The following is a 24,588-nucleotide window of genomic DNA, read 5'->3' as shown; positions in this document are numbered from 1 at the left end:
AAGATGGAAAATATTAACTGGGAGAAAGTTTTGCCCTCAGCTGTTATATGGTCTATTGAATTTGTTACAGCTCTTGATCTGCTTTTTCTTGGCTCAAAATTGAGTCACTAGAACTGTACTCCCAGGTTTTTCTGGGTGGCAAAGGACCTGTGGAAAGTTGTTCCTTCTTAACAGTTCTTTTATAAAAATATGTATTTGGCTTACATTTTCAAGTAATAACCCAATTTTCCCTCTGCCCTTGTTAAAGTGAAATTAGTAAGGGGCTCTAAGATTTTATGTATTGGTTCTTACTCATTGGGTAACTGGGTTGCTTGGTAATTAATAACTGCCGACAGTGCAAAACTGTCTACTCTGCAAAAGCAATCTATTCACGACACTTCTCCATTTACACACCTAAAAATCTGCCTCTTCCCCTATAAACCCAAGCACTGCTGATATTTTACTTCTCTATCTGCACATCCAGCACGCACACTTGTCTTAACAGAGTTTCCTTGTTCAGCAGTACCTACGTTCTAAAAATCAAGATCATCCAAATAATAGATTCAGGGTTTTTATTAGTTTTCCATGTGAGCATTACAATTTATAATACATCGTATCTATGTTTTACCTCCAGAAGGAATCTAATTTAGTACATCACGGTATTAGTAGAAACAAGCCTGATAAGTGGGCTAAACTTCCAACTAGAATCTTCATATCCTTCAAACAAGGCAAGCTAGAACGTCAATCACTTTACAGACATTTAGGTAGTGATTCCCCAAAACAACCCAGCCCCAAATTAAACTAGGAAGCAGATACCATTTAAAGCAGGAAAGATTCATTTGATCTTTCCCCTTCTCCCCCCAGCAGAATGTAATTAACAGCTATAGTTTTGCCTCATTACAGTTGTGGAATCTCCATTGCAAATCCTGGAGTCTGTTGGGGTGGAATCGCAGGTGCTGGTCACGCACGTCCGGGCGGCACCTCCTTACCGGTAGCCAGGTCCCGGCTGGGTGTAGCCCTGGGAGCTGAAGAGCGGCCGGTTGCGGGCGTAGGGGTTGGGCCCACTGGGCGGGGGGGTCATGGTGCTGCCAGGTGGGGAGGTGAAGCCTGGCCGTGGCTGGTAGGTGCCAGGGGCCGCCTGGGAGGCGGGGGGGCCGCTGTAGGGTGCGGGCTGAGAGGCCTGGGTGGTGTAGGGCTGCGGGGGGTAGCTGCCTCCCGGGTACTGCGGAGGCTGCTGCGCCGGCAGCTGCTGCGGCTGCCCAGGGAAGGCGGCAGCCGGGGCGGCAGGCTGGCTGTAGGCCGGGAACTGCTGGGCTGGCTGTGAGGGGGTTTGCTGCTGGCTGTAGCCTGCTGGAAAGGCAAAGAGAGACGTGGGGTGAGAGAGCGCGGAACCAAGGGCGCTCGCAGAAAGACCTTTTTTTGCTTATGCTGACAAACACAGAACAACGCGGTAAGCACAGATAAAGGCAAACCAAGGATGAACTGCAAGTTTTCCAGCCTTTCACAGAAGCACGCTGCCTGGTTTTTGATGCACTACCGTGGCAGCACAGCAACAGTGAAAACTGTTAGCATAAAATAATTTTCCCACGACTGACAAGAAATAAAAAAACACAAATAGTATTTTACCATCATGTCACATGAAAAATATAAAGTCTTCATTGGCAAACGAGGCAAAATGAAACCTTTTTCCCAAATAAAAACTCAAAACTAAACTCTCACAAAAATATTATTAGGGTTTAATATAAGTCATACCTTTGGTTTAAATCATAGGTGTTTTCAGTTCTTTAGGGTTAAATGTGAAAAAGTTGTGCAGAACAATACTTTAGTACAAAACTTCCATTTAAGCATGTCCCAAACTTGACTTTTCTGTGTGAAACCAGCTTCAAAAATGAATTTATCTTATTGAAGACTTTGAAACAACAAAAAGTCCTTTTATGAAGAAATAGCTACTTTTATCCATCATGAAACACACCTGCAGCTACTTGCAATGAAACCTCTCCAGTGACTGGAATCCTGTCAGCATTAAACACCAGACACACAAATTATTAAAAGTGCACAGCCCTAAACGGAAAGAGTAAGGATTGAAGAATGCACTGGAGTAAATTCTGAAACTCACCTTGAAACTGGGGTCAAAATTTACTCATGAGACAAATCTTTGAAGCATTCACTTTTTACTACCATGAGTAAGTAATCACACTGTTGCCTAGGACGTCTACTAGAGTGGGCATGGATCCTGTTCTTGGGGGACATGGGTTTGAAAGGAGATCATAACTCATCGTAACACCAGCAAAACAAACAGACATAAAAAACCTCAATCTCTTCAAAGGCTGCTGCCACTAGGTCCTCAAAAAAAGACTGTTTCTGAAATATTAGGTTGATCATGAAATAAGTTATGAGAAACAGAGGAGCTCAAGCTTTCACAGGAATTTCTCCAGTAAAATAATGGATTAGATGATGGTAAGATATGACTAGAAAGCAGATGGGAACTCTTTCTTTTTTTCCCCCTCACTCTGTTTTTAAGCCTAAAGAAAGTCAGATAGACCCTTCTACTTCCAACAGGCTTGTTCTTGTGAAATTAGACTTCACAAAGTCTGTCACTGTCTTCTAATTACAAATGTGGGGGTCAGAAATCTGCAGAGAACAAGATAATATTTAGAGACCCAAATCAATCAGCTCTTGCACAGTGCACAGGAACAAAGGCTGAGGCACAAGCCTTCAGTTCCAAGTTTTCTAGGGTTCTTTTCCAAGATAAACATGGAATTTCTTCATAAGCTCTGCAAGCATTCTTCATCTACATCGAAACTGATGCACTCCCACTGTATATATTGCACACCCAAAAATGCCATACAGGCTCTGAGCCACTTAATGGTATGGGAGTCTTTTGTTTAGTTTAAGGAAGACTGTTTAAAATGAGGAATGATGAATGCTTTGTTTCATTTTCTAAAAGTATTAAGCAACTTGCAATTTGTTAGGGAATCTGCTGTTATAGCTTCATCCCTGCACGTTAGCTAGATTATGATTCCTAGCATATACTCTGCATTATTAGATGCCAGCTCCTTCTAAAATAAATAGCTGAAAGTTCTAAAGTTTATTTTTTTATTTTTATTTTTTTTATTTTTGCCAGCTTTTCATATTTGACTGCACTAAAATATTCTTCTGCTATAAGTCTACTACTGGCACCTTTACTTGAGGTATCAGCAAAATCAACTAAAAAAAGCACTATCATTTGAGAGTTTCTCTGAAATTACAGTATTTATAATAATTAGGGATATACTAAATGACAACTATAATCAGTGTTCACAGCACTGGATTTTGTACATGGAGATCATTCTAGATGCAAGAAATAGGGGCCATCTTTATACACCTCTGACATTTCAGGAAGCTAAATTGGGATGTTTTAGTCACTTGCTAGAATCCCGAGACTGCTCACACTTCAGCTGATTCATTTTGCCTTCCTTTCAAACAATGCATTCTGCTGATTAATAATGAAGTCTGCTTTTGGTCACAATCAACTGGGAATGAGATACCAGAACTCCAATCGTATTAAAAATATAGACAGTTACAGTGTTCTCTTACTGGCAATTTTTGAGTTGTGCCATGGCTCCAGGAACTGAAGCTCCCAGGGCCTGGCACTGAAGGAGAAGGTTTCATAGCTCACCGCCATCTGAGAGCACTGCTTACCTGGGTACTGCATCCCGTACTGCTGCTGAGGCTGAGCCTGTGGCTGCTGGGCAGGGTAACCAGGCTGCTGGTACTGTTGATACATCTGACCTATGGATTAAAAACTTAAGTTAGTTGAAGCCCAGTACCCTAGCTATACCATAAACACAAGGTGAACAACATCCTAACAGTTCAAAAATCACAGAAACAAACTTTCTCACAACATGTAAAAACTTTTTTTTTTCTTTTAAATGTGAACACAGTGAAGTTTGAATATGTTCTACCTAATTAGCAACTGAAATCAATCTACAGACTTCAGTTTCTGAACCACGTTGTTCTGAAGACTAAATGATGTTTAACTCCAACAGAATAAATAGTTCTAATTCGGTATGTGAGGCTTACTGTGTTGCATTTTCAGAGGATGCCAGAAGCCATGCACCTTAATTATTGCTACTCTGGTGAGTAACAGAGCAGGAATCTTTAAATGCCTTGATAACTGCTCCAGAACTTATACTGTAAATTAGAAGTACTTCAAAAGTTAAACAGGTCTTCAGATTGTCTGTTTGTATTAGGTTTTTAAGACCACTTCTGCATCAAAGTACTGTAAGCAAAGTGGTACGTTATTTATTCTGAGCACATCTTCCAGATAAGTCATCCATCTCTTAGTATCTTACTTGCAGTAAGCCAAGTTTTCTTAAGACACCCAGGGGTACACACCCTAAAGCAAAAACAACACCATATACTCTTAAGCTTGGATATTCCAACTCAATGCTAATTTTTCCTGAATTCACTGTTTCAAATTTATTGGCAAGAAGAGGCAGAACATTTGTTCAGATTTAAACTATGGGCCATGTTTAGGCTTCATGCTTCTGTTTTTCAATTTAATAAAAGGCACAGTCAAAGAACGAAAACAATCATCTGCCAGAACTAAAGCTTAGCTGCACTGAAGCAGACACAGGAACTTTGCTATTATAAAGTGTTACTGTACTGCTATTCATTCTGCAAAGATCAGCAGACTGTATAAATATACTGTAAGCTGTATCTTCTGTCTTGTATAAGACAAAAGCTACTCGGCCCTGCTCCAAGCCCTTCCAGACCCCTGTGCATGCTGCTTTAACAAAACTCCTTATTTCTGCTTTTCTTTTGCAGCTGAAAGCAACAGTACATTCACACTAAGGTGTTCAAAATGTTTTATATTGCTACAGTCCCTTCAAAATTTTACAAGTGCTAAACACAATGCCTGAGAATTTAAGCCTGTTAGCTTGACAATTAAAATTAGAAACTCAGACTGCATAGTTTTTGTTAAACTCAGTTGTTCCAGAGAAGTTCTGGGAGAACAACCAGGAGGCTGCCTGTCTCAGGGTAATAACCTACAGACTAACAGAGAGACCACACTGGCACCTGCTGGAGACATCAGGTAAAGGGCTACAGAAGTTTTTCCAAAGCTTTCTGAGAAGGCTTGCTGTTTGCACTGGGCTTGAAGCATTACAGAGGGGCAGAGGCATGTTCTGGTGCTGTCCAAGAAAAAAAAAGTCTTAATTCACAGCCTTGAATGCAGTCAGGGATGCTGTGGGTCCTTAAACACACAGTCTTCTCTCTCCCTGGATTTTACTTTGAAAACAGATGAGCTATAGCATCAGTGTCTGATCTTGTACTTAGTGCTTATTGCAGTCGAGGATCTATTAGCCAGCATCTATCACTGTTTCTGTGCACCGCGAAACACCAACGTTAGCTTGATTTGGAAAAAAGACCAAGCAGGTATATATAATCATGCAACATTATTTTCCCTAGAAGACCACAAAGTGCTTACATGAATTGACTTTTACATTTATTTTAGCAAAGCCTAAAACAGTGTTCACATCTGCACGTAACTGGTTCCTCTGAGTGTTCAGTAAATGGATTTAGTGGTACAACAGCACAGGCATGCCACAAGAGACAGCACTACATTGAAACATCTCTGTTGCATGGATGTAATTCAAACAAATGAATGCTTAAAATTTTATTAATGGGGGCAAGCCATTCAGTGTTATCTGCACTAGAGGGGAGGTGACTCGGTATTCATGAACAACAACAACAAATAACCAATCATAATTATCACAACATCATTTATTGGCAAAGAATGCCATTAAAAAAATAAACCCTGATATACCAGAATGAAAGACATGTGACTAACATCACCATTTTACTTATATCCTCAAAATACAGGGAAGGTGGAGGGAAGTACAGCTTGGGGTGGTTTGTTTTTTTACAAAGTGAACTAATATTTTAAAATTAGTTTCTAACAATAACATGCCCTCCAGCAGCAACATCATTTGTGTGAGCCAATCCTGTTGAAAACTCAGTCATCAAAATGGATCCAAAGTTCTGGCTGGGCCATGGATGTGTACGGGTTCTCAGTTCAGCTGCACAAGTACAGGGAGGGAGAACAGGACAGGACAACGTAGGTCCCCAAATTACCATCGGACTGAGGTGCCATCAAATGGTAAAGTACAGAAGCTTCTCCATGTATCGGAGTAAAGTCTTTGAATGCTTTGGATAAAAGCAACTTAGTTTATGAAAAAAGTCAGCAGCTGATAATCACATATATTACCCAGCTTTGGTAAGAGACTGCTGTTTACCATAATGCATACAACGGACAGCATAAGCACCCCCACTAGTGTTTCTGATTAACTATGTGCAATAATGACTTCTGACCTCTTCCCAAGAACTGAACCATCCTATTTTACCTATACAATGAAGAAAATGTAATCAATACTTAAAATATTTCAGTAGCAATAATAACAATTGCATAAACTACAGACCTAAGCCTTCATAATTACTGCTGCTCTACTTTTACATGCAAAAAAAAAAGGACCTGGGCAAAGGCGAAGCACAGATCATTGGTTTAAAAAACAAAACAAAATACCACACACGCTATACTTCCTTTGACCCAAGTTCCCAAGTTTAGTAAAATCATAACATCTACTCTAATACACAAGCCTCGACAACTTCTTTCCTAAGTAAGTTGAGTTTTGCTGAAACAAGTACTTTTTCCCTTTCCTAGTGTCAGCAGCTGTTCAGGACTCCAACCTACTGCTGCTAGTACTTTTAAGTATTTAACTTTGTTTCAGTTGTAGTACAACATCAACACTTAAAACCTCATACTTTATTGTATTAAAGTAACAGTAAAAATGCTAAATTAATAAAATACAAGTTCAGTAGCTGAGAGTATATTTTCTGAATATGAAGTTTTCTGGCTGCTGACAGAAGAGCCTGAAGCACTTTTTTCCAGAAGTAACTTTCATCAAACACCAAACAGTTGTTATAGCAAGAAACATCTTTGTAGCTTTAAGATGTCTCATTTATACCGCTTGACTATTCTTAGGGAAGTAAGCAAAAAGAAAGCTGAAAAGCAAAGCAAGCGCTTTATGTGCTCTACTGCAACTAACAGCATTTGTGCCTGCTTAAACATTATGCTTAGCTACAAGTTGCTCAAATGCTCCATCAAAATGTTACTAGTGCCCTTCAGGGAAGATATTCCAAGTGACTGCGGGTACTGTCATCACCCTCAATAATGCCTCCTCTCACACTTATCTCAGCATTAGGTCAGCATAGAAAGCAGCTGAGGGTTGTAACTAGTTCCTACACTAACAAAGAATCAGCTTTATATTGTACTTTGTTCAGAGATAGAAATACCAAAGCAAGTCATTCTACAATTTAATCCAGAACTACACAGGTCTGAAGGCTCAGTGCACTTAGAAAATACCAATAGAAAAATGATGCCCAAACATAGCAAACCTCTGAATAGGTTTATTTTTAGAAGTCAAATAACATTTAAAAGGGCATACTACAAAGGAATCTGAACACCAGAGTCAAGACCTTAAGCTTTAAAGGAGAGCCAAGGGAAGCTCGCAGGGGTTACACAGGAAAACTAGAATACAATACATCTACGATATGTATAAGGTTTAACCTGACTTGTACAGAGCCATACATAGTAAAGACACAATGTAGTAATGGTTCTGCTTTGTTAGATAGAAATAATGAGCAAACAAAATTTTTAATTCATATTTGACAAGCCAGCAAACTGCTAGCTGAGTGAAAGCAACTAATATTGCTAGTCACAACACACAGGCCATGACAGGAACCAAAGTTTTCAGACAGTTTTGAAGTGCAGCGTATATAAATCTGCCTTACAGTAAAATGAGCATGTAGGCAAGTAGAAAACAGGACCATGAAAAGCCTTCTCATGTTACATTACCTAACCCTTTTAAATAAAGCTACTGCTCCACCTGCTGTTTGTATATTGAACAGCGAGTGGTGAAAAAGTTTTTCTGCCTAGTGGCACAAATGTAATTTTTAGTTTGGTATGAACTTTGGGTCTGCTAATTGAAAGTCTTAGCTACTGACCACTCAGATTCAGACACCATAATTCAGGTCTTAAATAGCAGAAAAACATGCTGCTTACCTTCCACCTGACCAGGCTGTGGCTGTGTTCCGGGGTAAGGCGGCTGCTGTGCCTGAACACCAGGGGGGTGGGCTGCGGAAGAGGAGGAAGCAATGCTGTCTGGTGTTCCCGATCGCTCTTCTGCAGGGGCACTGGGTGGTCCTAGAGAAGCAAGAACAAAGTATAAGTTGTGAAATGAACAGAGTTTGAATTTTAAAAATCTAATACAAGACCATTCCCTTGCAAAGCTTTTCATATTTTTTCCAGTTTTCTATTGGTTTACATCTGAGAGGATCACACCCAAGCTAAAACTAAATATATTTGCACATCTAAATTCTCCTTTGGAGGGGATTTTCCACTTTTCTCTCAGTCACTCAAATTTCATCCCTCTGAGGAACCCACTTATTTGTGGGATGAAACCCCGCGTGACAACATTTTCTCCCCAGCTTCAAGAATTAATTTTCAAGAATAAATATAGTTCAGACAAGTATATTATTCCTTGCTTTTAACAGTAAAAAAGTTGACACGATTTACTTTTTAAATAAAACACAGAAAAGGTAGGCTGGTACAAAACATTCTGACTGACCCAAGCAGCAGAAGCACAAGCCAAGAACATGAACTGCAAGAACAAAGCCTAAGGCCGAGAAATGTATACCGTTTTTCTGTCACTGGCAGATAATCAATTTAAGTTACTCTACACAACAGCTTCAAATAATTCAAATTAAAAAAAATTAAACTATTTTCTACTCCAAACTAAAACACAATGCTAAAACCAACAGCAACATTTCAACATTTTGTTTACAAAAGTTAACAAAGTTACACCACCTTAACGTATCAAGTTTTATAATTCTGCAAAGAAATAGTGAATACAGAACACAGTTTAATACATCCAAAATACAAATGTTTTGTTAAAAAACAAGATTTGAGCCATCAGCTATGAAGCGGTTCTGCTTTCCTTTTCATAACTCATATTCTTACCTGACACCTGATCGTCTGTCAAGCCAAACGCTGACATGACATTCTTGCTGATTTCATCCTGGTTTTTTAGCGGATCAAATGCAGACATGCTTGCTGCTATAACTTGAGTAGATGGCTTAACATTAGAGTCAGCAGCAGCAGGCTTTTCTTCTCTACCATCTACAGCATCTGTAAAATAAAATGTCCAATTATGAATTCTTGAGAACTGCAACACCTTGATACCTATATATTATACTACAGTAACTTTAAAACTGCATAGTTGGGTGGGGGGTAAACGTTTTAACTGTTGAAACGCTTATTTTAGGATAACAGTGATGAACCACTGATGTAGCTGAAACTGTGAAGAATCACAAAACTTATGTTTTATTGCAGTTACTTAATGATACACTGACACGGTGGAGTATCAGTATTATGTTATCATTTTGTCTTAAATTTAAAGGTACAAGGCTCCTGCTTCAGCAGAGTGTTCTGGTATGACTCGCCCACCAAGAATTCAAAAAATATCAAATAGACTTACAGGATAGGTTCCAGTTTATTATGATGTTTAATCAACTGTGGTTTTGGTTTTGTTCTATCCCCTTTTCCCCAAATTCTTCATAGACAGACAGGTGAAGCTCATCTCTTTGCAGTTATACAAGGAACACTGAATCACTAAGAAATCCCTTACCTAAGAGAGTGCTACACTTACTCTTAGAAACAACAAGTGCAGGTAGGCTTTAGACTGGTTAGGTCTGTTTACCCTCTGAGATCATCACCGTAACCTCCTTCCAAACAGTTTATAACCAGAATCAAGGGTATTCCACTGAAATTAGTAATTGCTTATATTGTAGGAACAGGGGCTGGGATTTTTTAAACAACAGAAGAAATAAAACTTCAAAGTGTAAAATACAAAAGCAGCGTTTCCTAAAAGGCTGGAAGTTCTTGGTTTACCTCTTTACTCAGAACACTATACTCCATGACTTTGTGACATTATTTTCTGTGTCCAGCTTACCCAAAAATCTGCAGTTAAGCACACAGAGGTATAGTTTTTACAGTACAACAGCCCTAAGCTAGGAGATCAATGCCTTGAAACTAGAAGAACAAGACTTCCACTTCGTTCCCCATTTTGCCCTCCCCTGATAATCCTTTCCCACCCTTATCTGCACCCTTGTGCTGCTTACCCTGAGACAGCTCTGATGCTGGTCTGAGCTCAAAATGTGTGGATTCAATTTCCTAACCTGGCAAAAAAAGTGGATACAATTTTTGCTGTATTTGCTTCTTACTGTTTTGATGAATCAAACTTGCTAAGCAACATGACAAGATAAGCACCAGAGCTAGCCCAAAGTAAGCAGTGAGAGTGCTCAGCTGGGAGCAAGAACTCTACAGCAACAACTATTAATTCAGCTCAAAGCCCTCTCAAAATGTTCTTGTGACTCACAAGTGTTAGTTACAGCAGTTTCATACATTCCAACAAAAAGACTGAAGTTTTATTCCTACATTAACTTAGTGCTTTACTCCAGATAACTGGAGTAAAAATTCTGCCTCCAAAACAACTGAAGCATTAAAAATAAAGTTCTGAACCATCAAGCAACAATTATTAATGATCACAACCAGTATTCAAGCCTCTGTTTTTCACTTTGTTAAACTGCACACAGCTCTGCAAATCAAACCAGACAATTTTTTTGCCAGGCCACCTACCACTTTCAGGGACATTAGTGGAAAGTCCTGGTTCAGCTGGTGGTTCTAAACAGTCCAGTAAACAATTGACTTTATTGCGAAGTTCAATCAGCTCTCGACGCAAGTATTTCACCTGATTAGATTCTAGGGGTCTTGGTTGTCCATTCACTGCAAAACAGCAATTACATAAATTTAAGAATGTAGTAACATATTCTACATTCATTGTAAAATTGTACAAAAAAAAAAAAAATCCCAACTTTTACTTACTACTAGTATCAACCTACCCTGTGGAGTTTAAAGTAACACAGTTCAGTCAACACAAGCTGAACTCATTCTAGAGTTTACTATTCCTTTAATATAATTTCAGTTCAGCATAATCCACAGTACCAGAACTGCAAAGTCAAGTCTGCAGAAAGTTTCTGCATTGTTTACTCATTTCCATGAATATAACCTGAACAATACAAATTTCACAGTTGGTTGTGGAAAGCTGTCATTTTAGAAAGTACCTTCAGAACTAAGGCAGCACACACATAACACGGCTACAATTCATTAATAAGGTTCAAGTTAAAGTCTCCTTGCTATTCTTTGGAACTTAATTTACCAGTAGTAGCTTAAAAATAAAGAACTACTTTATACAAAGGCCAAATGATGAATGTTAGAATCAACTTTAAGCAATTAATGTTAGGTTTTTTGCAGTGTACTAGTAACACTGCAAGTTTACCATCATCTTTATCTCACATACCTGTGAAGAAAACCCCACAAATGCTAAAGAGTGGAATATAACATGGAAAATAACATTCCGAAAAAATAACTGACCACATATATAAGCCAAATACTTCAGCAATTTTACCAAAAGAAGTTTGTATAAATAAGTTTCCATAAATTCAGATGTCAGATAAAGCATCAAGAAAGAAAACTGATATTACATATTAATCCAATATTTTTAACTTAAGGATTTCATTCTTTCAAGGTGACAAACTGAAAGTTTTTAGTACCTTCCAGTGAAACCTACTGCCTGAATTTTAACAAACATTATTAAAAAAAAAAGACAACCTTCTATACTTACCAAACAATGTCAGCTTAAGTATCCTACTGCACTGAATTGCAAAGGAAAGATCTGAGCTATCAAAAATTGTTATAAGATCTCCATCTGAAAAGAACATGAAAAAGTTACATTAAAAGTAAAGCCTATTAACTACTGAACTTCATGCTACGGCAGAAGTGTTACTTTATTACTAAAAAAATAACATTATCAAGATTCTGAAGCTACTAGAAAAAAAAATACCAATTAACACTACCACAAAAAGGGTACCATACCTCATTATACAGAGGATGAGAAACTGAAGAAGTAGTCAGAGGATTTTTTTTCTGTCACTATGTAAAGTTTATATCCATGTTTCTCTGAGCTACAATCAGAGACATACACTGCTGATTTTAAAAGCATCTACAATAACACGGGCAGGAAGAAGAATTTCTAGAATTAGGAATACTTATGAATATAAATGAAGTCCTCAAAACCAGAGTTTTTTTTAATCATATCACAACAAAGCAACAAGTTAGACTTGTACATAACGCAGCATAAAAACATTTATTATTTTAAAGCAAGAGTCAGAAAGAATTATGCTGCCAGTTAAAGGTAAATGCCCATTTCAAGTGACTCCAAAACCATACTGTTCATGAACAGACAGGAGAGACAGATAGCACACACCAATCCTAATTTAATTTTTAAAAAACAAAACACACAAACAAGTTGTAAGTGATCAGAACTCTTTCTCAGGTTATACTCAGAACACTGAGGTGCAAGACTGACTTTCAACAAGGGAATGATAATAAAGTTCCTAAGTGAATAGTAAAAGTATCCATCAGTCTTGACCCACAAACAGGAATAAAGACATAAAGTGTCAAAGTTGTCAGAACAAAAACTTTTCTCTCAAACTAGGAATTTGACATGAAGTCTCAAGTCGGAGCCATTTGTTTTTCTGTGGCAGATTTCAGGAGAACTCTCAATCCTAATGCATCCTAATGAATCTGCACATTGCCATCAGACACAGAAACTATGTAAGAACTGTATGGAATAATCTATTATTAAGACACAAAGGCCTACACATAAAGCACTGAACACCTTTAATTCTATTAACACCCGAAAGAGATACCAAGTTCCCATCAAGTCTGGTCTTTCACAATTTTTAACCTAACACAAAACACATCCACATTAAGATCAACACATAAAACAAGATCACATATAAAACAAAGCTTATCTTTGGCAGGTTGGATTTTCTGCTGTTTTACTGTATTCAGCAGATTATTAATGGATTAATGGATTAAATGAACACAAATCAGGCAGTGGAAAGGAGTGGGAAAGCATTATCAGGAAAATGTGTGTACTGGCAGAGGGAAAGAAAAGGGAAAGCAGAACCACTTCTTTCCAGAACAGACAGGGAACTGAGATGATACACTACCTAGTGAAGCTTCACTTTCAGAAGCAAAAGCATTAGATAGATGACACACAGCTTGGAATAAAGCCAGCTCCAGGCTACCAATGCTCCTCCCTAAAATACTGTTAAAAGGAGGGTTTGTGGACAGACACAGAAATGTTTTTAATTACTCATTACTGCCTAAAAATCCTGAGCTATTACTTACGTACTGATGACCTAAAGATCCAACTGTAAAAAAGTTAGGGTTAAAATTTTCAAAGAAATAAATGCTTCAGTATGAACAGTCATAAAACACATGACGGCAAGCTGGAAAAAGCTCAATATTTGAAGAACTATATATTCTAATTTTGTCATACCATGACTACAAGTAACACCTCTGCAATGGAAAGCTTTTCTTAGTACAGTATCATTAATACCACCTACCACCATCCATCAGGCTTCAAAGAAGATGCTTTCTAACAAAACGAACAAGAAATCTTACAAATACTAACAAACTGATGACATCCAAAATAATTTTCAAGTATTCCTGAAGGAAATATTGTTGTCTCCATATATTTTTTGTATCCTATGTCCTGCTTGCACTTTCACAACCTTCAAAAACATGGTTGAGAGCAATATCAGTCATGGATTTGCTGAGTAGGGACTGGAAAGTCTCCAAGAGTTGAGGCTCCAAAACCACACCAGGCAACCTGCTCCAGTGACACACTGCCCTCCTGGCCAAAACTCATGCTCAGCCTCTCAACTGCAATTTATGACTGCTGCCATCTGGTGCTACCGAAAACAGTTTGAATTCAATGGTCTTTGCAACTCCCACTCAGTGAGCTGGAGGCTGCTGTTGAGCTCTGCCCTCAGCCTCCTCCTCAGCGTACTGAACAAGGTCAGCTTCCTCAAATGCTCCCTGTAGGCCACCTGTCCAAAGTCCCTCACCGTCCTCACTGGACCCTCTCCAGTCTCCCTAAGCATATTTAGCCTGGGGTGCAGGGAGCAAAACTGAGCACAGAGCTTCCAGTGGGGCCTCACCAGTGCCATGTGGAGGGTAAAAGTATCCCTGTTTGCCATTATGATCCATAGAAGGGTTGTACAATCGGACCCTAAACAAGTAACTTTCATAAAGTTACACAGTCCTTTCTCTTCAGTAGTGCGGTTTTCATCCACCACCTCAAACACCTCCTCCAGCTTTTCCAGTATCCCTTCCTAAACGCTGATACCAATATCCACTGGTGCCTAACACAAAGTCCTTCTATTCCATATTCTCCTGCTTACACAAAAATTATTAATGCTCTTGCCAGTGCACAACACTGACAAACCGTCTTATGATGCTTTCCTGTCATACCAGTCAATGCTCAGATTCACTGACTGAACAGTGGTACACGTTCTGAACAGTTTATCCCACATAGCCAAATGAAAGTTTATATTAATACACATGGTTTACATGTATTAACGTCAATCAAAAGAATCTAGATAATTCCATTTTATTTTCCCTCATCTATTATAACATTTATGTTGAAGGCAGTTAAGAACAACAATTTACATTTTGCTTTTAAACTGCTAGCAGAAAAAAGGCAGAAAAATACACAATCTTTTTAGAAGCATGAAGTCAGTTCTACAATTCCCACCAACAGCCATCAAGTTATTACTCAGAAGTGCATACACTAGGATTGTTAAGGTATATGTATATGTCAAGCCATACAGAAGTCTGAGAGTTGAAGTATATTAATCAAACTTTTCATTGTAAGGAATGTCAATGAAGCTTAATTCCTGTTATCATTATATAGATAGGAATGTACAATATTGAAGAGCAAAATAAGCTTTCCTTTATTTTCTCTACTAATTTTGTTATTGCAAGAGCTTACCTTCCTTGTATTTTGCAAGGGGCATAGCTTTCAGTTCCCATGTACCTCAAATATTCTATGCCAATTACATTTTTTTTTTTTTAATCCTTAGTACAGGCTAGTGAGTCCCTTAAATTATCAATGGACTGGAAAGTATTTTAGCATTGATTCTGCATTATCATGATGCCTTACAATTTTTGACATTAGAAGTCAGAAGAAATTGAAAATGTTTAAGATATTAGAAATCAGCGTCATTATCCTTGGCCCTGCCAGCTATGCTTCCTCATCTACTAGCTTTATCTACCCTTTTATCTATTTTCTCCTATTCCATTTTGGTAAAAAAAAAAAAAAAAAAAAGTTTTTCTTCACTTTGGTAAATTTACCCCTTTTAAGCCCAGGGGTAGAGTCACTACTGACTAGCACACCACCTTGACTACATAGCAGAGTTAATAACTCATTAACTCATTATTGGCTCTGACCCAAAGACATCAACTTGTACTACAAGGTAATGAAGAACAAGAACAAAAAGGCCAACCTCACATTAGGCACTCCAGTTTTAAATTCAAGCCTATATTAAAAAAATAAATAGTAACTTTTCAATTATTGGCTCCTTTAGGTTTTAGCATATGATTCAACATAAAAGTTGCAGACAAGCAGCACTCCAGGTTTGGAGCAGTATATAACAAAACAGAAACAGCTAGAACAATGTATCTATTCCAACACTTCTAATGACTGAAGTAGATTTAAAGAACTTTATCTTAGTTGAAACAAAGTCAAGAATACTACAGTCCTCATAAGACAAACCAAAGCCTGGTTCTGTTCACATTTTCCCTAGTCATTTGCAGCTTCCTCTGATATTAACACTGTTTAAATGTTGTTAGTAGTGATCCTCTTCTAGGATAACATACAGAAATTCCATGTCACAGAGGAGAAGTACATTGTGAGACAGAGAAAGATAAAATTAAAGTAGGAGGCTTCTAGGTTGTGAAATACAACCAAAGAATGAAACCATAATTACAGTCTCCATCATATACCATTATCTCCTTCAAAAAAAGACAAACACAGAGACATACAAAACCAGAGAATTCTACTAAAAGAACAATTAGAATGCAAAAAAGGGGACTAAAAAGCTTTTACCTACTTAAAAAGCATTCAATCTCCTTTCTCCTTTCCAGTTCCAGAAAGAAAAACGAAATTGATTATGTGGTAAGAGGAAAAACAAAACCATCACAAATCCATTGAGTTATCTCCCTCTAGAGATCAAGAGCCAAAATGCTAGCCCTTCATTGCATATAAATTTTGATGAACAGGATATATCAAAAGCTTCATGAACCTGAAAAAAATGTCTCAGGGCAATTCAAAGTGAAATTTTATTGCCTAGATGTAGGAACAGAAGTTGACATTTTAGGTACCACAGCTGCTTCTCATCTTTACTGGAGGAAAACACAATCAATAATTGCTACTACTTAAATAAAGTCTTATAAGAGCTTGCGTTAAGTCACATGTTTATTCACTCCTCACCTTCAAACCTGCTCTATCACTGAAAACACAGAAAAATTACTAAATGAGTGGACAGCACAGAAATCTACAATAGCATCAGCTTCCTGCAACAGCAAAAAATGAACTTTCGGACATCTGGTATTTCAGGAAAACTACAGGAAACATCCTGTTAAGACAGGATAACCACAAGAGATACATCTTCTATAATCTGATTCAACGGAATTCACAAGAAATCACTTGCATTTGCCAATGAATTTAGACAATTTTGAAGAGGTAAATTTCACAGTTTCTGTCCTTAGATAAATCATATCAGAGCAACAGTAGTAATTAAACAACAGTATAAATTAAACGTTACCTTCATCTTTGTATTTTATTGTGACTTCATCATTGCTCAGAAGTTTTCCTCTAAAAACTCTTTGCATCATTAGCACCAATTCATCATAGGTGATATCTTCATTATGAATAGGAATTCTCCTAATATCTTCCCCAAGCTGAGCCTTGATGATCAACTTCCCACTTAAGTCCAGCTGCCCATTCATGGTGGATTCCTTATTGCCTGCAGACCTGTTAACAACAAAACATTAAAAACATTTTAGAAAATTAAACTGTTATTTTTATCTAATGATAGTTCAAAAGCTTTCCATCTTTAGAAAGCACTACTGATAGGAAGCTCTCCAGAGAACCTCTCTCAGACACATTCCATGATGCACTGATTTCTCAAACAATGAAGTGCACAATACACTCACTGAGCTCACAGGCAAAGGAGAACTCTGTAAGACCAGACACTTCAAATCAACAGTTACCAGCATTCGTAGTGCTCAGAATTTAAAACCAAAGATTTTTTTTTTTAAGTCAGAGAGCTTTTAAATATGTGTGACATTTAGAAATGTCAAACTTTCTTTTTTTTTTTGAAGATATCAGCTCTAAACTTTCATGGAAAAAAAAAGCTATGAAGGAACTAATATTCCACAAGATGTGCTTTTGAGATATATATATATATATATCGCTCAGGGAAAGTGTAATTGTAGCAAATAGTTTCAGCCTTACAACATTATATCGGTTACTTTATCACCTTATTAGATTATTTTTACATCCTTCATAATTATGATAACCCACAAAGGGCTTTTTTTTTTCCATTCAAGAAAAGACTGCCAGAACAAAATAATGGATGTCAAAGATGATAGGTGGCTAGGAGGTTTTATTAAGGAGATCAAGTTGAATCATGCATTATTTCATAAACAAATGAACAAATAAATGAAGACCTGAACACTAGTTTTATTATATAAATGATCAAAACATCGAGGGTTCCTCTCCAGAAAATAAGATATATTTTTCCTTTTTTGAAATTTTGACTGAGATGTTTTAACCAAGATTTTAGATTTTTAAAAGCTGCTCGATAGACCATACATCAGCTACTCATTAGGTTCAGTGCCACAAATTTGTTATGCAATATCCATGGTCAGAACTGTCAGTACTATCAGTGCTTTAAGACAGGTGGACAACCACTCCAACTTAAAAGCGCAACAAAGCCAGTCTGTGTCCAAGCAGCATACAGTACATACTTCAGAGTTACATCTTTAACATTTTATATAAGACAAATTAAAAATTACCACTTTGTATGGGGCATCTCTCTTGTTAAATAACACAAAGGCCTTAAATTAAAAGAAAAACAGAAACTACAGATAAGTAACTGAGCAGAGGAACGAAAAAAAAAATCTAGATAGCTAGTCAAATGTCACCTTCTTCCTTTACTGTTTTGGACAAGGCCAAAACAATAGATCTGGAATGAGAAGCAATTAAAGAAGCAGTTATCTTAACATCTGGAGTACAAATATTGGAAAATTTAAAAGTAGGAAGTCCTACACATCAAAACTGACATTTCCAAAGCCATGTGCAAGCAAGCATGCTTTTCATTCTCTTGTGCCAAAAGAACTCTTGGTAGAGATATGTAGATATTTCTCCATTACCTTTAAGGATGTTATAACAGTGCTTTATGAGAAAACTAATTTTGCTTTGGTCAGTCTATTTTTAAAGTACTACACTGAAAATGACTTCCCTCCTACTGGAGAAACAAGACACTCAGCCTTGAATACATTGAACTTTGATGCACCTACGTATATTTAATCCTACTATTTCAATGGCAATGTTTTGCATTAAAAAGATATAGTATGATGCTATATCTAGATTGCAATTCAATTTCTGGAGGTTTTTATTGTAATTAACATAAAGAAAACATTTCATGCAAATCCCTTCGTTTAGCCCAACGACATTTCAAAAAAACCCCAAACAAAAACAAAAAAAAAAAACAAAAAACAAAAAACCCACAAAAACAAACAAACAAACAAACAAAAAACCACACACACAAAAAAATTCATTCTCCTAATCAGACATAACAGGAGGTAGGTGCATATAGTCTAACTGAAGCAAAAAGGGAAAAAGGGACCTGCAATTAACACAGCCAGGTTGCTGCCAAGATACTATGATGAAACAGTGAAGTTTACAATATTGTTAATGCTCACTAATGTCTTATTCATGTTTTGCAACACAGGCGTCTCTACTACTAGCACATCAATCAGTCTAATTAACACTTCGTCTAAGTTTGTTGTAAAAGCAGAGGATTTTGCAGAAGTTGGTTGTTTGATTTATTTTTTTTTTTTAATTTAAAGCATTAAAATATAAAATAGCATCCATCCACAGGTTTCCTTGTACCTCCTTTCCAAAAAAACATACATTCATCACTACCTTGTCTGTCTTACTGATGCTGGATTATTGGACACAGTTCACTCGCTTCAGGACACAGTTAGGATAAGCTGCCATGCACTATCAGTGTCAGAAAATAGGAAGCTGTATCAGAAGAAGAAAAAAAAAAAAGGACAAAAAAACACAAAACAAAAACAAAACAAAAAAAACCACAAAACCAAAACCACACACAAACAAAAACCCAAACAAACAAAACCCACAAGATATATTTATTTATGGTCACACTTCCTTAGAACTATACAGATCACATCAATCTTTCACTTTAGAACATCTTAACGAATATACTCAACAAAAAAAAGTCATTGTTTTATCTATAATGTAACAATCATCTTTACACTTTTGAGTATTGTAGAGTTCGAAGCTCAAGTAAAACAGATCTCAAACAAGAGTTTTAATAATAGAAATTCATTTTTTCTAAATTTGTAACCGCATGTAGGAATTCCTAACAGTCATGTGTTTCTTTCTAGGACAGTGATTTTCTTCAACAGTCTGAAAAATATTCATTTGTACTGCTTCCATCTTAAAATCCAAGGTTAAGTTAAAGAAAATAAATTTTGATTGATTTAGCAGTCTAAAATCCTAGATGTCCGTTTCTTAGCTTAAGGTCGAAGCCTCTCTGGCATGAAGTAGTGCGTCTTCAAGGACAGGCTGCACAGCACTAGGACAGACTACCAAGAAGAAAGAAGTAGTAAAGCCACTTTTCCCACAAGGAGAGCCACCAAAGTGGGCAAGAAGGAAATACAGTCAGAAATACACAACTTAAAAATATTATCTACCCTCAGTTCAGCTTGTGTCTTTCCTGCTGGAAAACCTATGTGATGAGCTTCCTGAAGTTCATGCAGTCCACCTGTTTATTACACAAGTGCTGAATGCCCAGAGTTATGGGCAATAATTTAGCATATAGACCAGTGCTATGTAGAACTGTGCTCCTCCCTCCCACCCAATAGGCATACCCTACTCAGCACACTTCTCCTTGTCTCTCTCTCACGCACATGGTTTAAGTCAAACACCCATGATCTTATTTTTACATGATTAGCTAACCAGACAGAAAAAGTAGGTTCCTCTCATCCACATGAAACGGTGCTTCCCAGCTCTCCTCTTTCAACACAACTGGAAGTAAACTGGAACAGGCAGGCATGAGACACACAATGGAAGCTGAGAGCAAGCAAACCCCAGGGAGTGGACAAAACCCTTCACTGGTACGCACAGACTGGCAGCTGCTACCCTCATACTGGGTATGAGATGTTCACCTTTAAAAAGGGCTGTACTCACTCCTGACAGGGACAGGGTAAGACTGTTGTGACATACTAAGCAGGCAAACAGGAGAGATTACTTTTCTAATTCCTCATTCACATGTTTAGAAATGAGTAATGCATGAAAGATGGTGACCCTTGCACACCAATCTTGCCACAGCTCCAAGTAAAATTTTCTACAATGGACAAGTAAGGGATAAAGATAATGCAACCAAGAGTGGTTGAACTTAAAGAGTTCATTTAGCTCACATCTTACGTGGTTCAAACATTACAGCTGGGCACTGGTTTTGCTTCCTTAGCATTGCTATGTAAACTACTTAGAAACTGACAACAGTAAGAATCAAACTTCCTCTGTAATTCCTAAAGATACACATTTTGGTGGACACACTTGACCTCCTGTGGCCTTTCAACATATTGAATGCATCATTTGTATCTTTTTCCAAGAAAACTGGCTACTGTAATATACCTACAGAACTATAATGTCTTATTTATCAACACTAGTCACAGAAATCCTCTGTGTCTATCACTGATTATGAAAAAAGCAACAGGAAAGCATGAAAATGCACCTTTTTTTGTCCAACTGTTCTCCAGTCTGCTTGACTGTGTCCAGGATTTAAGAGACAGATTCTGAACACTGCAACTGCTTGCAACTGTTACAGAAAACTACAAGAAATGTTCTAATCATTGAATTACACAGCATTCAAGCTCCTTTCCTCACTGTGACACAACTCAATGGATGACGCCCTTGGGACAGTTTTTCAGACAAGACATCCAGAATGCACACTAGTGAGTAATCACAGTGTCTACATTTTTTTTTATTTAAGAAAAAAAACCCAAAACAACACCAAACATTAATGTCTTTCTATTGAAGAGAGATTATTTTTGATAAAGATCACACTGACATCTTTCTATCCTTCCTGGTGTACTACAGGCATTTTGGAGGTACAGATTTTTTTCTCCTCCCTTGGCTCTCTTTCTGTTCACATTGTGTACAGATCTAGGTGGTGCATGTGGACAGCTACTATTCAATCTAAGCCAGTCACTTCAGGATCCCATGATGTCATAACCATGTTGGACTCCACTACCCCTTTTCCATTGCAGCAGAGAAAAACAGCCTTGTCTAAGGAAGGGAAGAAAAGCCATTCCTGCTTCACTTTTTCCTCTGTCGAAACCAAGCCAAGGAACAACAGGGTGAAGCACACCGAAATAGGGTCAAAAAGCAATGCCTCCCGAACCCCACTCAGAGCCATGAGAGCTTTCCCAAGATAGCTGGGGGGTGAGGAGGGGGAGCCGAAAAGCAAAGAGCTCTTTTCGTTTTTCTCCAGTTCCCATAAGGGCAGGCTTGACCCAAGGTGGAGCAGGAATCATAGCCATCACCTGCCGGGAAAGGAGGAGTCTGCAGATCCCCTGCTTCCCAAGAGAAAGAGGCTTGGTGAGCAGGGGGAGCACCCTCTTTGCGGAGAAAGGGAGGAGAGGCCCCTGTAAACCCTCACCCCCCCACTTCCCAGGCCAAAGAGGCCGGGGGCCACTTTCAGTCTCCCTCAGGCGCGGCCGGGGGACGCAAGGGGTCTCCCAACCTCTCCGCCAGGGGCCGCGTCGCCACTGGAACCGGGGGGGGAGGGAGGCTCACCCCCAGCCTGCAACCACCCCTCCGCCGCCTTCACACACGCGGCAACGGCTCCCCCCGGGAACACCGCGGGGAGGGGCAGGCGAGCAGCCCCGCTCTCTTACTCTGGCTTCATCCGCGGTCCCGCCGGTGAAGGGCAGGCCGGGCCCGGCCGCCGCCGCCGCCACCCGTACGTGGCAGGGGAGAGAAGGGGCAGGAGCTACGGCTGCAACTGCCGGGCCTGCGCGAGCCGCCCGCATGCGCACTCCGGCGGCCGGCCCGGCCAGCGCCGCAGGGCGCACGCGCTGCCGGGGAGCCCCTCCTCCCTCTCCTCCGCGCGTCGACGCGTCACAGGGCGCGTCGCGCGTGGCCGCGCGAGCCGCGGCCGTTGGTGGGCGTCGAGGCGGGCGTGGCGCCGCGTTGGCGCTGCGGCGGCCTGGCCACGCCCCTGGCGCGAGCCCTCCCCCATCCCCCACCCTCCGCCCGCCGCCGGGCTCCGCGCTCGGGGCCTGGCAGCGGTGGGTGCGTTCCCGGAATGTACTAAACGGCCGGACTTTGGGGCAAAACGTTTCAAACTCTTTGTCCCAGAACACAAAAGGCGGTCGTCTGGCTGGTGCGTGCCCCGATGTAGAATCACAGAATCCTCTCGGTTCGAAGAGACCCTCAGGATCATCGAGTCCAACCATAACCCAGCTCTAGCACTAAACCATGTCCCTAAGAACCTCGTCTAAAAGGCTTTTAGACACCTCCAGGCATGGTGACCCAAACTACTGCCCTGGGCAGCCTGTTCCAATGCCTGACAACCCTTTCCAGGAAGAAATTTTTCCTAATATCCAACGTGAACCTTCCCTAGTGCAACTTGAGGCTGTTTTCCCTTGTGCTACCAGACAAGAGGGAGAGCAGTGCCCCTTCTCCTGGCCCAGCGGTGGCACATCCAGCCACAGCCAAAACAAGGGAGATGTGGCTGAAACAAGAGTAAGTGGTGATTCAGACCGAGTGCCGTAGCAGGGCGGTTGTTTGGAGATGCCAGCTGTGACCCTCGTGGGCTGGCAGTGCCGGGGTGAAAAATCCACCATGAAATTCCACCAGTACTTGTCAGACGCCACCACCTTCACACAGACAGCCTGTTCATCTTCAAGCAGTCATTGCCATGACAAGACTGTCCTTCCAAACATTCACTACTATCCTTGTCCACCAAAGAGAGAAAAACATGGGCCTGAAGCTGATTTCCTGACATTATAAAAGATGCAAGAACAGACTCCTTGGGGTGCTTCTCACAAAGCTGCTGGAACCAGAGCTTCTGTCATTCTAGGACAAGGTTGTCAGGCTCATTTTCACTGGGGACCACATCAGCCTCGTGGTTGCCTTCAAAGGGCCGCATGCAATTTTAGGACAGGATAAATGTAACTACTCGGTGAAAATGAGCCTGACACCCCTGCTTTAGGACATTGTTTGCTGCTGCCTTTGTTCATAGGAGCTTGATTTTTGTAGCATTTGTCTTTGCTCACAGCTTTGCCTCTGCTTAGAGCAGTGTAATAACAAGTCAAACTAGTAAGAAGCAGGTGTTATTCACACTAAAATTGAGGCCAAAAAAGCAGAATATACTATGTGGTTTTAATTCTAAATATTTTGAGGAGTAGGAAGAGTGGGGTTCAATAGGATTCTCTGATAAGTATTAGAAAATACTTAGAAATAAATTTTGCATTTTCAATGCAAAAAATATCATCTCTTTGCTTTTAAAAATATAGGAAAGTTATTTGGAAAACAGGACTTTGCCATCCATTACACTCTCTACCGGTCATATTTCATACCTTTGTACTGATAATTCAGTCCTTCTCTAATGCATTTCTTTGTCAAAGCAGTGTTTCCAAAGTGTTAATGAAAAGAAACTTCATGACCCTTAAAGCCCACATATCACAAAGAGTACCAAAGTACACTACATCATTAAGATCAATATATTCCACGTGTAGATAAGAGCTGAACTATTGTTCCTGTAACAAGTAAGCATATAACCTGAAAAAGATCATTTTGCTTTGTTCCATTCTTGACATTAGGATTCCCTGGCTGAAAAAAAATTGGCAAAAAGCCATAAAACATATAATTTTATGAGGCTTTTTATGCTGAATATGTTTTATATTAGGTGAGACATGCTCAATGTTGGCTATAACAGCATTTTATTAACATGAAAGATACAGGATGTTTAATTTAATTAGTAGAAAGTCAACACTTTTCCAATTCAATACTTCAAATTCTTCTTGGGTTTTTGCTTGGTTTTTGGTATAATATGGAGACAATATATTAGTTTTCTAAAAGGGCTGTGTTCAAAATTAAATGGAATGTGCTTTAGAGAATAGTTTTATTTATGGGGAAAAAAATCAAAGACTAGAAAATATCACTCATTTAAGGAACCATTCTCTAGCTATATTTAGAACACAATCAAATATCATCCTTTCTAAAGCTGACTGTAATGTCTAAAATACTCTATACAATGAAATTGAAGGAATTG

The 24,588-nt window shown here is 39.1% G+C and overlaps 1 protein-coding gene across 2 annotated transcripts; it reads right to left on the bottom strand.

The window, feature by feature from the left end:
- Positions 1-537: 537 nt before the first annotated feature.
- Positions 538-22,296, bottom strand: TFG (trafficking from ER to golgi regulator). 2 transcript variants are annotated; one of them, XM_080353157.1, is made up of 8 exons: positions 22,208-22,296; positions 16,819-17,027; positions 11,763-11,846; positions 10,718-10,864; positions 9,041-9,208; positions 8,084-8,224; positions 3,661-3,750; positions 538-1,329 (listed from the first exon to the last, which is right to left on the bottom strand). In XM_080353157.1, the coding sequence occupies exons 1-8, from the start codon at positions 22,216-22,218 to the stop codon at positions 965-967; spliced, it is 1,215 nt and encodes a 404-aa protein (XP_080209283.1). In that variant the 5' UTR covers positions 22,219-22,296; the 3' UTR covers positions 538-964. The 2 variants fall into 2 exon arrangements, with proteins under 2 accessions (XP_080209283.1, XP_080209284.1); XM_080353158.1 differs by lacking the exon at positions 22,208-22,296 and adding an exon at positions 19,206-19,556.
- Positions 22,297-24,588: the final 2,292 nt, after the last annotated feature.

The sequence above is a fragment of the Nesoenas mayeri genome (assembly GCF_963082525.1).
Source record: "Nesoenas mayeri genome assembly, chromosome: 1".
NCBI lineage: Eukaryota > Metazoa > Chordata > Aves > Columbiformes > Columbidae > Nesoenas > Nesoenas mayeri.
Note: the sequence above shows the minus strand (reverse complement) of the source record. Positions and strands in the feature narration are given on the sequence as shown.